General features: G+C 50.2%; 1 protein-coding gene across 2 annotated transcripts; it reads right to left on the reverse strand.

Moving 5' to 3' along the window:
• On the reverse strand, positions 1-9,402 carry LOC6551871 (serine-rich adhesin for platelets). 2 transcript variants are annotated; one of them, XM_026980108.1, is made up of 9 exons: positions 9,141-9,402; positions 8,310-8,992; positions 6,961-7,079; positions 6,065-6,842; positions 5,626-5,997; positions 2,485-5,562; positions 2,264-2,422; positions 1,641-2,068; positions 1-236 (listed from the first exon to the last, which is right to left on the reverse strand). In XM_026980108.1, exons 1-9 carry the CDS (start codon positions 9,385-9,387, stop codon positions 95-97), a joined length of 6,006 nt encoding a protein of 2,001 aa, XP_026835909.1. In that variant the 5' UTR covers positions 9,388-9,402; the 3' UTR covers positions 1-94. The 2 variants fall into 2 exon arrangements, with proteins under 2 accessions (XP_026835909.1, XP_026835906.1); XM_026980105.1 differs by lacking the exon at positions 1-236 and adding an exon at positions 1,009-1,048 and having other exon boundaries at positions 9,141-9,387.
• Positions 9,403-12,185: the final 2,783 nt, after the last annotated feature.

Below are 12,185 nucleotides of genomic sequence, written 5' to 3' on the forward strand. Positions count from 1 at the left end.
TTGCTTAATGCGATTGTCAATCGATTTTTGTTTGTTTCCAATATACGCCCCATGGATTCCCTGTCCATGTCGTTCATTCCTCGTCGTTCGGTGTCTACGATGGTGCGGTTATGGTTGATGAGGCGACGGTGGTCAGGCCAGCTCCCGCCTGGTGGTTCAGCTGGTGCTTCTGATCCGGCTCCTGGACGCGGTGCGTCTTCATGTGCGCACTGCGACTCTTCACCTTATTGAAGACTCTGGTGGAAGAAAATAAGAGCAGAAGACGGGGCATCATGAGAACACATGGGCCGCAGCACTTGTTTCGATCGCTACCATCTAAGATGCAGATTACGCAGACTAGGCGGATTATTTGAACATTTAGATATTAGATTTAATGGAAGCACATAGAGTACACACTGTATAGCACATGCATAGATATAGCTGGGTAAAGAGTCATGCGGAGATACGAAGGAGCCTTTAAGCTTTCTTGTTCACTTCTTCTTACTTAGCCTTGTGTGGAGTTTAAATTTGCTTTGTTGTTACAAATAACTATGGAAAATAGAGAGTTTATGTTGAGGAACAAATAAGGAAACAAATAAAAGTTAAGTGATTAAATACATATACATCTCGAGGGAACGAAAGAGTTAAGAATGTGCGCTTGAATGTTACAGCCGCTCTAGGCTTGTGATCTCTGTAATATGATAGTTTTCTTTTTTTTTTGGATCTCCACAACCAGATCAAATTTAGATCACTTCGAAGGCCAGCTGTTCCAATATACATATGACAGATCGGAGAGGATGGTTCTTTAATATTTACATAAGTTATCAAAGGCATTTGGCGCTGTGAGTAGGATTAAGTCGAAGACAAATACAATAATACACGAAATTAGAGAACAGAGACCAAGTGAATGGAGTGTTGGAACGGAAACGGAAACGGAAGAGGGTTATCGAAATGAACCGAAAATCGAAGGCCTCCTACTTACCGAGCATTTGGCCAGCGAGCTGTACGTGTGGACTTGTGGAGCTGATATCAGTTACGGTTACGTCTATTTGCGAGTTGTGACTCTTCGCTTTAAAATTGCAATTGCGATTTATTGATTGTATTCATTATTTGATTTCATTTGATTTTGGTTTGATTTGATTTGATTTGTTTTGGTTTGGTTTGTTTTTTGATTTGATTTGATTGGATTTGATTGGATTTGATATTGGGGTTTCGCATCATGGAACAATACAATACAACAACAATAACAACAGTTAATATCGCTTGACGAAAACTCTAACTAAATGGCATAGTAGAAGTCGGAAAGTGTCATACGAATGGAACTAAAGAATCACCAGAGGTATCTACTCAGAACTGAACTGAAAGTCATATAAGGGAGTTGAAAGTGGGTAGCGATATAACAACTGAGGAACTCTTCGGTAAAACAATAAGTACAGTGAACTCAAGATCTATTAACCAATAACTCGTATACGGCATACGATACACAAGTCAGTTTACGGTACAGCGTGCGTTTACGATCTCAACTCAAGTCAATTACGGGCACTCAAATCACTTGCGGATTTTCGAATTTTCATACGGATTTCACGTGTTTTTGGTTTATGCTTTTATGGTGGTTGTGGTGGTGGTGGGTGGTGGGTTAAATTGCTTTGGGGGAATCTTACTTGCCGCACACCTTGCAGGGGAACTCGCCCTCCTTGGCAATGGGTATGTTAGTGGTATTGCCCATGCCCGCCTCCAGTTTGGGCGTGGTCGAAAGCGCAGATGCTGCTATTGTTGCATTCGCATGCCCACTGCAGTTGCTGCCGTTTTGAGCCAGGTTGCTGCTGTGCGCTGCTGCAGCTGCAGCGGCATTGCTGCTGCCAATGTTGCTGCTGCTGTTGCTGCTGCTCAGTGTTGCGCAGGCGTAGCTGCTGCTGCTGCTGCTGTTGTTGCCGCCGCTGCTGCCAGTGCTTGCAGCGGCATGTTGCATGCTGCTGCTGGTGCCGGTGTTGCTGCTGCTGCTGCTGTTGTTGCTGGTGTTGCTACTGGCATTGCGACCATAAGCGTGTATGCGGACATGGCCGTGCAGCGCCGCCTTCGAACTGAAGCTCTACATTCGGCGCAGGCGGGAATGGGCAAGATATTTGGATATTTGATTGTGACATTCGAGCGTTATGTACAGGAAAGAGAGTAAACAGAAAGAGCCAGTGAGGTGCGGTTTTTGGGAGCTGCAGCACGTGCATTGGGGCAGGGGGGCAGAGGGCAATGGGCATGCTGCTGGTGCACATGAGAGCCTAGAACTTACCGCGGAACAGTCGGCGATCTCGCAGACATAGGGCTTCTCCACCGCGGGTGCAATCACCACCACGGGCTCCATCTTCAAGTGCGTCACCTTGTAGTCCACGCACAGCTTCTTCCAAAAGTAGTACATCTGCACACATTCGCCGGAGGATTTTGTCTGCAGCTGCAGGGGAGCAAAGTATTTATGACAGTAATTATGAATCGTGATCATCAAAGGGAACCTACCTCACTGGCGATCTTGCCAAAGTCCTTGCCATGCTTCTCCAATCCCCGCAAGAACTGCTCCAGCTCGTAGGCGGTCCACTTCATCTGGAAGGCGCCGGACTGCGTTTGGAGTAGGCTGAGCACAGCCGCCGCCGAGTTTCCTTTGGCCCGAAGCAGCGTTTGGAGCGCCACCTCCTCGGAATGACTGCCCATGGGCACGGCCGACGACTTGCTGAGATCAATGTAGCGCATCAGGATCTTTTCGTCCTCCTGCACCTCCGGGTTCCACATCATCTCGGCGCCCGGAGAGTCACGCGCAGCCTCCTCCAGCGGCCGACAGCCGGGTATCTGCGCCTGGTAGGTGGAGCCCAAGTTCACCTTGGACTCATCCGAGAAGTCCACCAAGCCCACCGAGTCGCCGAAGTCGTCGTCGAAGGCGTCGAACAGACCCTGACCCATTTGCTTGCGCACATTGCAGTACAGCCCAGTGCCCTTGCGATCCGGATTCAGGATGGGTGCGGGCGTATAGTGGGTCCGTGATGGCTTGCGCAGCTTGGAACGATGCGGGGACAGAGTGTGGAACTTGGAGAACTTGTGCGTCTCCTGGGGCGCATTGGAGCGCAGGCGGCGCTTCAGAATGGAATTGGTTTGGTTGGACAAGGGCTGCAGATTAGCCACGCTCGGCGGATTAGGCACGAGTGCCGCCAGGGATTTGTGGGCCATGGTTGTCGTGTTGCCACAGGCGAACATCAGGCCCGTATCGATCTGGCCTTGATTGGCATTCATTTGGCAATCGGCGGTGAGCAGAGATTCGTTGCCCCCGGCTGAGGCATTGCCATTGGATGTGGTTACCCCACCATAGAGCAGTGGTTGCAGCAGGCTGTTGAGCGGCTGCATCCCCATGCCGCCCTGGCTGTTGTCAATGTATTGTGTTTGGCTGGTAACTTGGCTGAATCCATGACCACCCACCAGGGGCAGCATGAAGTCACCCTGCTGCTGACCCACTGCCGGCAGGGATTCCGTTTGATTGAGTGGCTGCTGGGGCAGCAGTAACTGTTGATGTTGTTGCTGCTGCTGTTGCTGCTGTTGCTGCTGCTGTTGTTCCTGTTGCGGTGGCTGCTCCTGCTGTGTGTGTTGCTGCTGCTGTTGCTCGTGTTGCTGCTGCTCCTGCTGCTGGTAGAGGTTGCTGTTGTCCAGAAGCGACTGCTCCATGGGCTGTTGCATGCTGGAGGTCTGCATGGCCAACTGCTGTCTTTGCTGGCCAAACTCACGGGGTGAGGAGGAGAGCAGCGGGTCCTCCGAATTGGGCATCATCTGGGACTGCAAGCCCAGGCCAGGCAGATAGTAGAGATCGATGATGTTCTCGCCCTGCTGCTCACTGGTCAACTGCAGTTGCATATTCTCATCGGGCAGGACTTCTCGCAACACCTGCTTCACATCCTCCGCGGAGCCAATGCCGCTGGTGAAGAAGGATTCGGAGAGCGGAGAGGTGGCATTCCTCGAGTCGTTGAGGAACTCCTGATCCTCGTCCAAAAACGACAGATTAGTCTCGGCAAACTCCCGCAGATCGCACTCCGTGTCATCATCTGTGCCATTCAGCAGGTCCTCCACTTTGATCGAGGGATCGAAGCTGCTCTCCTCCAGCACTGACTTCAGCTTCAGGATCTTCTCGTTGTCGTGCTCATTTAGCTGCTCAATGGTGGCCTCCCCCTCATCCGTTTTGAAGTAGATGTGCGAGAAGTCCGTCTTGTCGCCGAAGAAGGTGTTACTGGCATCCACAAACTGGGCAGCTGCATCCTCGATGAACGGCGAACTCTGGGCCATATTCTCGTGGCTCGATGGCGGAGTGGGATAGGCCAGTGGCGAGTGGAGCGGCGAGGCCAGGACACCACCACCACCTCCACGCATGCTGGCTATCGCCTGGATCTGCGAACTGTTCTGCATGATCAGCTCCTTGGAATGGAATTGCTGGAAGGTGGGCAACGGCGTGGTGTTGGCGCCGGATACGCTTCCCGAGCCGGAGTTGGCCTGCCCACTTTCCGGCTCCAGCTTCACCAGTTGGGTGTGCGCGCTATCGCCGGCCTCGCTTAGCAGGGCAAAGTCCTCGGAATGTTCGCTCTTGATCTCCTCATCGTTGAGCAGCTCCATGGAGTCCACCGTCTGCAGCAGCATCTCGGTGTCCGAAACGTTGTAGACCTCGGCATCGTCAAAGAGATCGGTGCCATCACTGGTGTAGGTAACCGTGTAGACTCCACCGCCCCCGCTCGTGATCACACTGCCCGATCCGCTGGAGTTGCCTCCACCTCCGGTGACCTCCTGGTTGGGCGCAATTGTCAGGGAGAGAGGCGTGCCATCGGCCAGCGAAAGATTTCCCGAGGAGCAGGTGCCACCACTGGTCATATTGCTCTTGACCAGACTGCTCAAGCTGGTCAGCTTGCTCTTGGTGGACACCACCTGGACATCGGAGGGTATGATCACGGTGCGGTTGTTGTTGGTTATGATCTGTCTGCCCACTGTCTGCACTCCTCCACCGCCACCAATGGTGGTCAACTCGGTGATAGCACCCACTGCATTTGTAGCCGCTCCGCTGGAGGTCATCATTATACTCGGTCCTGTGTGCCCATGGGATTGGCTCTTTTTCGAAGTGACCGCAATGCGAGTGCCGCGTTTCAGGAGCTCTATGAGCGTGGAGTCCTTGGGATCCGTGTTGGTAGCGGTAGAGATGCCACTGATGGTGCCACCCGCCTTCAGCGCAGTTAGAGCACTCATCGTCGTGGTGGTGGGTACATTGTTGGTGGTTATCGTGATCGTGTTGGTGCCACTGCCCAGGTTGAGCGTCTTTGCCTGCTTCTGACCGCCGCTGAAGATCTCGATGCTCTGCGGCAGGCCAATCTGCTGGATACTGAGGCCATTGCTGCTCTTGATGGTGGTGGCCGCCGGGAGAACCGCTGTGGTGGTGCCCGTAGTGGTGGTCATCGTCTGGGTGTGACTGCTGGTGCTCGTCTTCGGGTTGAGGAAGCTCTCCAGGTCGCTGATCGATCGACGCAGGGTGGTGGTGGTGCCACTGCTGTGCGGTGGTGCCGGAACCACAAAGGAGCCCTGCAGAGGATTGGTGATAGATTGGAAACATCTGAAACCCTCAACTTCATTCTTTGGACCCACCTTAGTCATGTCCTTGCGCTTGCTGATGATCTTCTCCTCGATGAGGGCGCGCACTCCAATGCTGGCCGTCTGCAGGGGCGGACCACTGGAGTCCTTCTTCTCGCTGCGCTTGGTTTCCGGATCCTTCTTGTAGTAGCCGCCATGCAGGCGCATGTGCCCATTGAGGGCGGGTATGTTTTTGAACTTACGGTGACAGAGATTGCACTCAACGGGCTTGTCGAGCTTCACGATGTTGAGCAGGTGGGGATTCATGTTGCCCACCAGCTGTGGGCTCAGCTCCTCCTCCTTGACCTCCACGGGCGAGTTGGAGGAGGGGGTAACGAGCTCAGAGTTGTCCTCGACTGTGACAGTCACATTTTGTGCACTATTTAGCTGTAAATAGTAAGGGGTATATTGTTATTTGGTTATAAATGGTTTTCTCTATATAAAGTCCACCCACCAATTGCATGTTCCAGGTGCGCGGTCTGTTCTGCGATGGCGACGAGTTGGTGTTGATCTTGTAGGAACTGACACTGGTGGGCGAGGAGACGGTGACCTGGGCACTCGTCTGCTTCGTTTGCTGCATGATCTTGCTGATGAGATCCAACTGTTCCCGCGTGAGACCCTCGCCCTCGAGACTCATCCCATCGCTGAGCGTGATGGTGGGCGAGCTGGCGGCTATCATCGAGCCACTTGACGGTGACGGGGCCATGGAAACCGATCCCGAACCCGAGCCCGAGCCCGAACCCGACATAGATCCCGATCCCGATCCCGTCGAGGAAAGCGATGAGCTGGCCGACGAGGCCGAGGACGAGGCATTCGATGAGGTCGAGGTGGTGGGCGACAGCAAGGTCACGCCCGTTTTGATCGGCAGATTCATCGCCTTGATCTGTTCCTCCGACAGGGCGATCCCGGTGGCGGCGTCCACCACCGAGCTGCCCGTGGAAATGTAGGTTCGAATGCAGGTGGCACCGTCCGGGGAGCTGGCATCTCCGCTGGCCGTGGCCGGGGAGAGACTCAGGGAGCTGGTGGCCACGCCGGCACCACTACTATTGCTGGTACCGCTCGAACTGGCGGTGGGCGATAGCGATTGGCTGGTGGTGGGCGTGGCTGCTCCGCCGGCATGGTGGTTCTCCGAGTGGCGCCTCAATGATCGGGCATCGCAGTAGGATTTGCCGCAACCATCCGCCTTACACTCGTAAGGCTTCTTGTTCCGATGAGTCATCATGTGTCCGTTTCTGGGGGCGGTAAAGAGTGGGTGTTGTGGGTGTTCAGTCGCTCGGTGGCTCGGTGGTTTTGTGGGTCAAGGGATCAAGAGATCAATGGAGCACTAGTTAGTGCGCCTCATTTACTTACAAGTGATCTTGCCGCTTGAATGCCTTCGAGCAGAGCGCACAGATGTATTTCCGCTCGTCGCTGTGCGTCAGTTTGTGCTTGGCCAGCGCCGAGGCATTTCCAAAGATCTTGCAACAAATCTATAAAAAGTGCGAGTGTAGAACGTAGGAGAAATGTAATTAGCACTGGCTGTCGGCTGCCCTCTAGATAATTGAAAGCGCTGCGCGTTCGAACATTTTAATGAGCCACATTGCGTATACGCTATGTTGGCCCTCTGTTTTTTCCCGTTTTTTCGGCCACCACACACCGCATGCTAATTGCGACCAACGAATTCCGAAAGCTGAACCACAGCCCATCCCCCCAAAACTATCTGCAAAAACATCTGTGTTGCGAGCATCTTTTTTGCTGGCCTGCCCTGCAGCGGCTGTGGCAGTGGAATTCCAATTCCCCCGGCCCACCGCTAACCAAACACTTGCTCCCAACATCCGCAGTATCGTAAAACGCGTCATAAAATGTACTTTACCGCCGTACTCCCCACTAGACGTGCAAAAAAAGAAGGAGCAAATGGAGGACTTGGAGCCGCAGCACTTTGAGCGGCTGTCAGTTTTATTGACAGACGTCGAGACGCGTTGAATGCCCCTGGCTGTTCGATTTGGGATGTGGAAAATTTTCGCACGGCTAAAAAGCGCTTTAAATCAATAATTGGTTTACGAAATCGAGATGGAGGTGATGGTGGCATGAAGCTACAAAGCATAGAACTTAATGGTTGCATGAGGCACGCTCTGAAAGATGAGGAGATTCGGACTCACATTGAAATGCAATGTATTTCCCATTTTTATAGTGCCACAAATGTGTTTGTAGAATTCTCCTTAAATGATTTCTACCCTTTGATGGTCCTCCCACAATTCCCTGAATTACCAATGCCCGCATGTTGCAAGCCAACGGATTGCAGCTTCCCAACTAGACGGGCTCTGCGCTCAATTAGCGCCGTGTATAAACACAACCGGACGGACTGCTGCCATAACATTAGTTCCAAGTGCCAGTCCGTCGGATTTTAACGAGCTGTAGGGGCTCTGCCGGTTTAGATACAGCTACAGCTACAGCTACAGATAGAGATACAGATAGATAGAGGGGGGCACTTTGAGAAGTGGGCGCGTTTCACCTGCCACTCGAACGAGACGACGACCTTAATGTCTGTTTATAAATATTGCACGACTGTCTGCACGACATGTTGGTATGGCTCAGAATGAGCGGCGATAAATTGGCGATTAGGCCACGGATATATACACTGTACTCGCACTGTAGTACATAGTATATAGTACATTGGATTAATGAGTGCGGCAGAAGCTGCAGCGGATTTGCGTACGCACCTGACACTGCTGCGGTCCGTGACGCGTTGGTGAGGATAATTTGGGTCGATTTTTGCGGGGCGCCTCGACGCTTATGATGCCGCCAATGCCGCTGGCGGCACCGCTCGTGTTCGTTGCTGCCGCCGATGAACCTAATCCGCTCGTGGGTACATGCCGTCCGGTGCCCTTGAAACTCAATCTGTGGCCGCCGCCGCTGCTGCTGTTGCTGTCGTTGCTGTTGCTGTTGCTGCCGTTGCTGCAGTTGCTGCTGCTGCTGTTGCTGCCAACGCTGATGCTGCTGCCCACCGAGGAGGCGGTACTGAAGTTGCTGCTGTTGCTGCAGTTGCTGTTGTTGTTGTGCTGATTGAGTAAACTGGCCGCGCTGCTGGTGCTGCTGTTGCTCATAATCTGCGCCAATGTGGTGACATTGGTGACCGTGTTGCTGCAGCTGCTGCTGCGGATCAAGCAGTTCTTTATGTAGCTGGTGTTGGTTTTGCCACTGCCACTGTTGCTGCTACTGCTGCTGCTGCTGCTGCTGCTGCTGCAGCTACTAATGCTACCGCTATTCGTCGAGGTGCTGACCGACTGCACACTCCGCCTGGTTATGGTTATCTTGTTGGGATTTGTCAGATGATTGCTGCTCGTCGACTTGGTCGAGCTATTGCTTGAAGTTGCTGCTGTGATTGCGTTGTTGTTCTTGAGTGCTGTAAGCAGCCATCAAGAAAAAAGGTTAGATACAAAAATACAAAAAGTTAGATGCAGTTCTACAAGTCCGCTTCTGATACTGATAAGCTAAAAGCCTTGTAGAACTACCGGATGAGCCTTGCACATCTGCTTGTGTAGTTCACTTACAGGCTGTCTGAATGGTGCCCAAGACATCTGCCAACATTTCCGGATCCGGATAGCCGATGGTCAGCGCATTCTCTAGCGTCGACGCTGACGCACTTGCAGCGCCATTTGGTGACGTCGTCGATGTGGCTGCCGCTGCTGCTGCTGCTGCTGCTGCTGTTGCTGTCTTTGTGGCTGCTGCCTCCAATGCGTTCGCATCACGCAGTTGCAGAGTGACGGATCCTTCGGTGCCCACGGATGCGCTGCACATCAACACGCGCGGCGCGCTGAGAGTCGTCAATGGCAGGTGGATGCTCTTTGGTACCTGCGTGTAATAATATGTAATATGTAATATCTTCAAAATGATGTCTGTGAGGGGAGGAGATCGATGGAGTCAAGGAAAAATTGCTGCCAGAAGGCGGGACAGCAGCCAGCGATGGCTGTCAGGCGAGATTAGTCGGGATTATTGATAATTCACGGCAACTGTCGCCTAATGGACGACGCGTCGCATAATTAATTGAGTTTTAATGCATTTCACTTTGAGGACGACAAGTGACTACTGTGCCACGCCCACCGCGCCCACAATTCCCGCTGGCAGTAAGTACGGAAGCATATCGCGTATACGCCATGTGGCCCATATTACAATGCACTTGGGAATACGTTTTGCTTATTCAAACAATCTTTTTAATGAACATTTTGATTAGAGGTAATTAGAGTGGGAATTTTGAATAAAGAAAATACATTTTATACCGGTCGCCACTGGTAAAAATGACATTTTAATGTAGCCACACTTTGCTGCAATGGTTGTTGCCTTCTTGGCACTCGCAAAACAATGGTGTATATTTAGTCCCTCATTTATTTGCCTTGTCTACTTGGCAGCCGCCCCTCGACATATATTAATTTAAATGCAATAAAGTGCAGTCATAAATTGGCCAGAAAGTGGGGTAATGGGGTCGCAGGGGGGAGTCCGTTGTTAGATGAGGCAATTAATATTTTATAAACCGCAACCGATGCCCAATTAATGTGGCCAGCAATTGGCCATAACCGCAAAAGAAAACGCGAATGAAAATAAATAAAAGACCAGAGCGTAAATTTCCAAAAGTGCCTGCGACGCTGACCACAATGCAAAAAAAAAACAAAAAGAAAAACAGTTGTCTGAATTCAGTAGTAGGGAAAACCAGAACGACGCTGCATAAAATTTCACGTAAAGTAAATAAACAGAAATTTTATTATTGTTTAAGTTGCGGGCAAAAAAAAACAAAAAACAAAAAAAGCTAAAGAAAACACGGCTAGCTAATGAAAAAGTTCCCTCAATGAGCCAAAATGAGCTGGAAAAGGAGCCACAAGTGGCACGCCCCCGCTTTAATGTTCTCTGCCACACAATTTGTTTATTTAAATGTGCCAGTCCGGCTATGAGATATAAATGGGCAGAGCCAAATTAGATTTATGTTTATCAATTGTTGTGATAACCCTGACGCTGCTTTTGAGCCAAATGAGCCAGTACATTTCGTGGAAATCCTCAATTTCCACGGTATCACGGTATCACTTGGGTACCTCAACGCTTCTTCCAATCGAATGGGTTCGTAAATTATGTTTACGCTAAATCAATTCGGGCATCAAGTAATTATATGTTTGCTCTCTTGCACAAGCGACAAGATTTATGAGTGTCGCCCCTTTGAAAATCCCCACGTCCCCAGCAAAGGCTGTCAAAGTTCGAGGATGGGAGGTGTGATATATCCTGTTGCCACACGGCTCACACCAATTGCCCATCCCAACCTGAACTCTTGGATGGGCGGGGGCATATTTTTACGCCGTGATTCACGACGTGTCAATCAAATGTCAATGTCAGGCTAAAAAACAAGCGGCAGAAAAAAAAAAGCGAGAGGCGAAGAGCTGAATGAATGGGAAGCCGATGTTGCAGGAAAAGTTTTTGGTGCTGCCAAAATCATATTTCCATTGCAGCCAGACTTGATGGCCAGATTTGGATTTTGGCAAGGTTGGTGCTTGGCGGGTCTGGTTCGAGCATTCATTCTGCCGATATGTTAATGAAAATTTCGAGATGATGTCAGCGTAAAATTGAATGAGCTGGCCGGCAATTTGTCATCGGGCTTTTTCTCTATTTTCCCTTCTGCTTATTAGTAAAATGAGCTGAAACACATGTTTTGCACCGAGAAGGGCCGCCGCCTTCGTCGGCGGCGTCATCATCAAGAACAGATTCATCATCGGGTAACTCGGTCATATGGCATCGTATCTGTCCGCCTTGCTGTGTTCTTCAATTTTCAATTTTGTTTATGATTAGGCCTTCGACGACACGGGTATCAGCTGGCGTACAACATGCCGTATGCGCAATATCACAAGTTTAATCATTTTAAAAATGGCATTTTAAACGCTTTATGTCGCTGACATTATTGTCTACGCAAGTGTGACAATTATGGAAATTTATGAATAATTTACCCGGGTTTGGCCACACAGAATTATAAGACATATTGAAAGTTCTATGAAAGTTGCAAGCTCACTGATTTATGCTTTGATATTTGTACTTTTCTGCCTTATCAAATTATGGTATTCTGAATGCTTTTTAGTTCCATAAATAAGACAAGTGACAGCAGGCAATTATTTATTACCAAGTAGGTCGCCTTGTAATTGACTTTTGCAGTCTTAGTAATCGCAGCATTATAACTTGGCCAAGTTATCCTTAAAGTAGTTAGCGTTAGTCAGTGATTCAGAAATGAAACATTGCTTGGATATGTCAGATACAAATTGCTTGGATGTAAATGTTGATAAATATATCGGCATGTGCCGTAAAAAATGTATTCCTACATGATTGATTGCCCACAATTGTGGCTATTTTTTGTATGCTCCATAATTGTTATTTCTGTTGGCTTTGACTGCCTTTCCCTGGCATTTCCTTTGCCTTTATTTTATTGTACTATTATTTTGGTACTATTTTTGTGCTATTATTTGGTTGATGATGTCGCGTACTTACCGTATTTATGGCAGCCATCGTCGCAATTGACGCCGTCGATGAGGTTCTTGTTGTTGTTGATGTTGTTGTTGGTGCTTGTACTG

This window comes from Drosophila erecta, unplaced genomic scaffold (genome assembly GCF_003286155.1).
Source record: "Drosophila erecta strain 14021-0224.00,06,07 unplaced genomic scaffold, DereRS2 tig00000000-arrow-pilon, whole genome shotgun sequence".
Lineage (NCBI taxonomy): Eukaryota > Metazoa > Arthropoda > Insecta > Diptera > Drosophilidae > Drosophila > Drosophila erecta.

Excerpts from the sequence above, each read along its gene's own strand:
- LOC6551871 (XM_026980108.1), bottom strand. The coding sequence starts at position 9,387 with ATGTGCAGCGCATCCGTGGGCACCGAAGGATCCGTCACTCTGCAACTG. Across the intron at positions 5,563-5,625 it reads AGCGCAAGGACATGACTAAG|GGCTCCTTTGTGGTTCCGGC; the intron begins GTGGGTCCAAAG and ends AATCCTCTGCAG. Across the intron at positions 2,069-2,263 it reads AGATCGCCGACTGTTCCGCG|AGCTTCAGTTCGAAGGCGGC; the intron begins GTAAGTTCTAGG and ends CGCCGAATGTAG.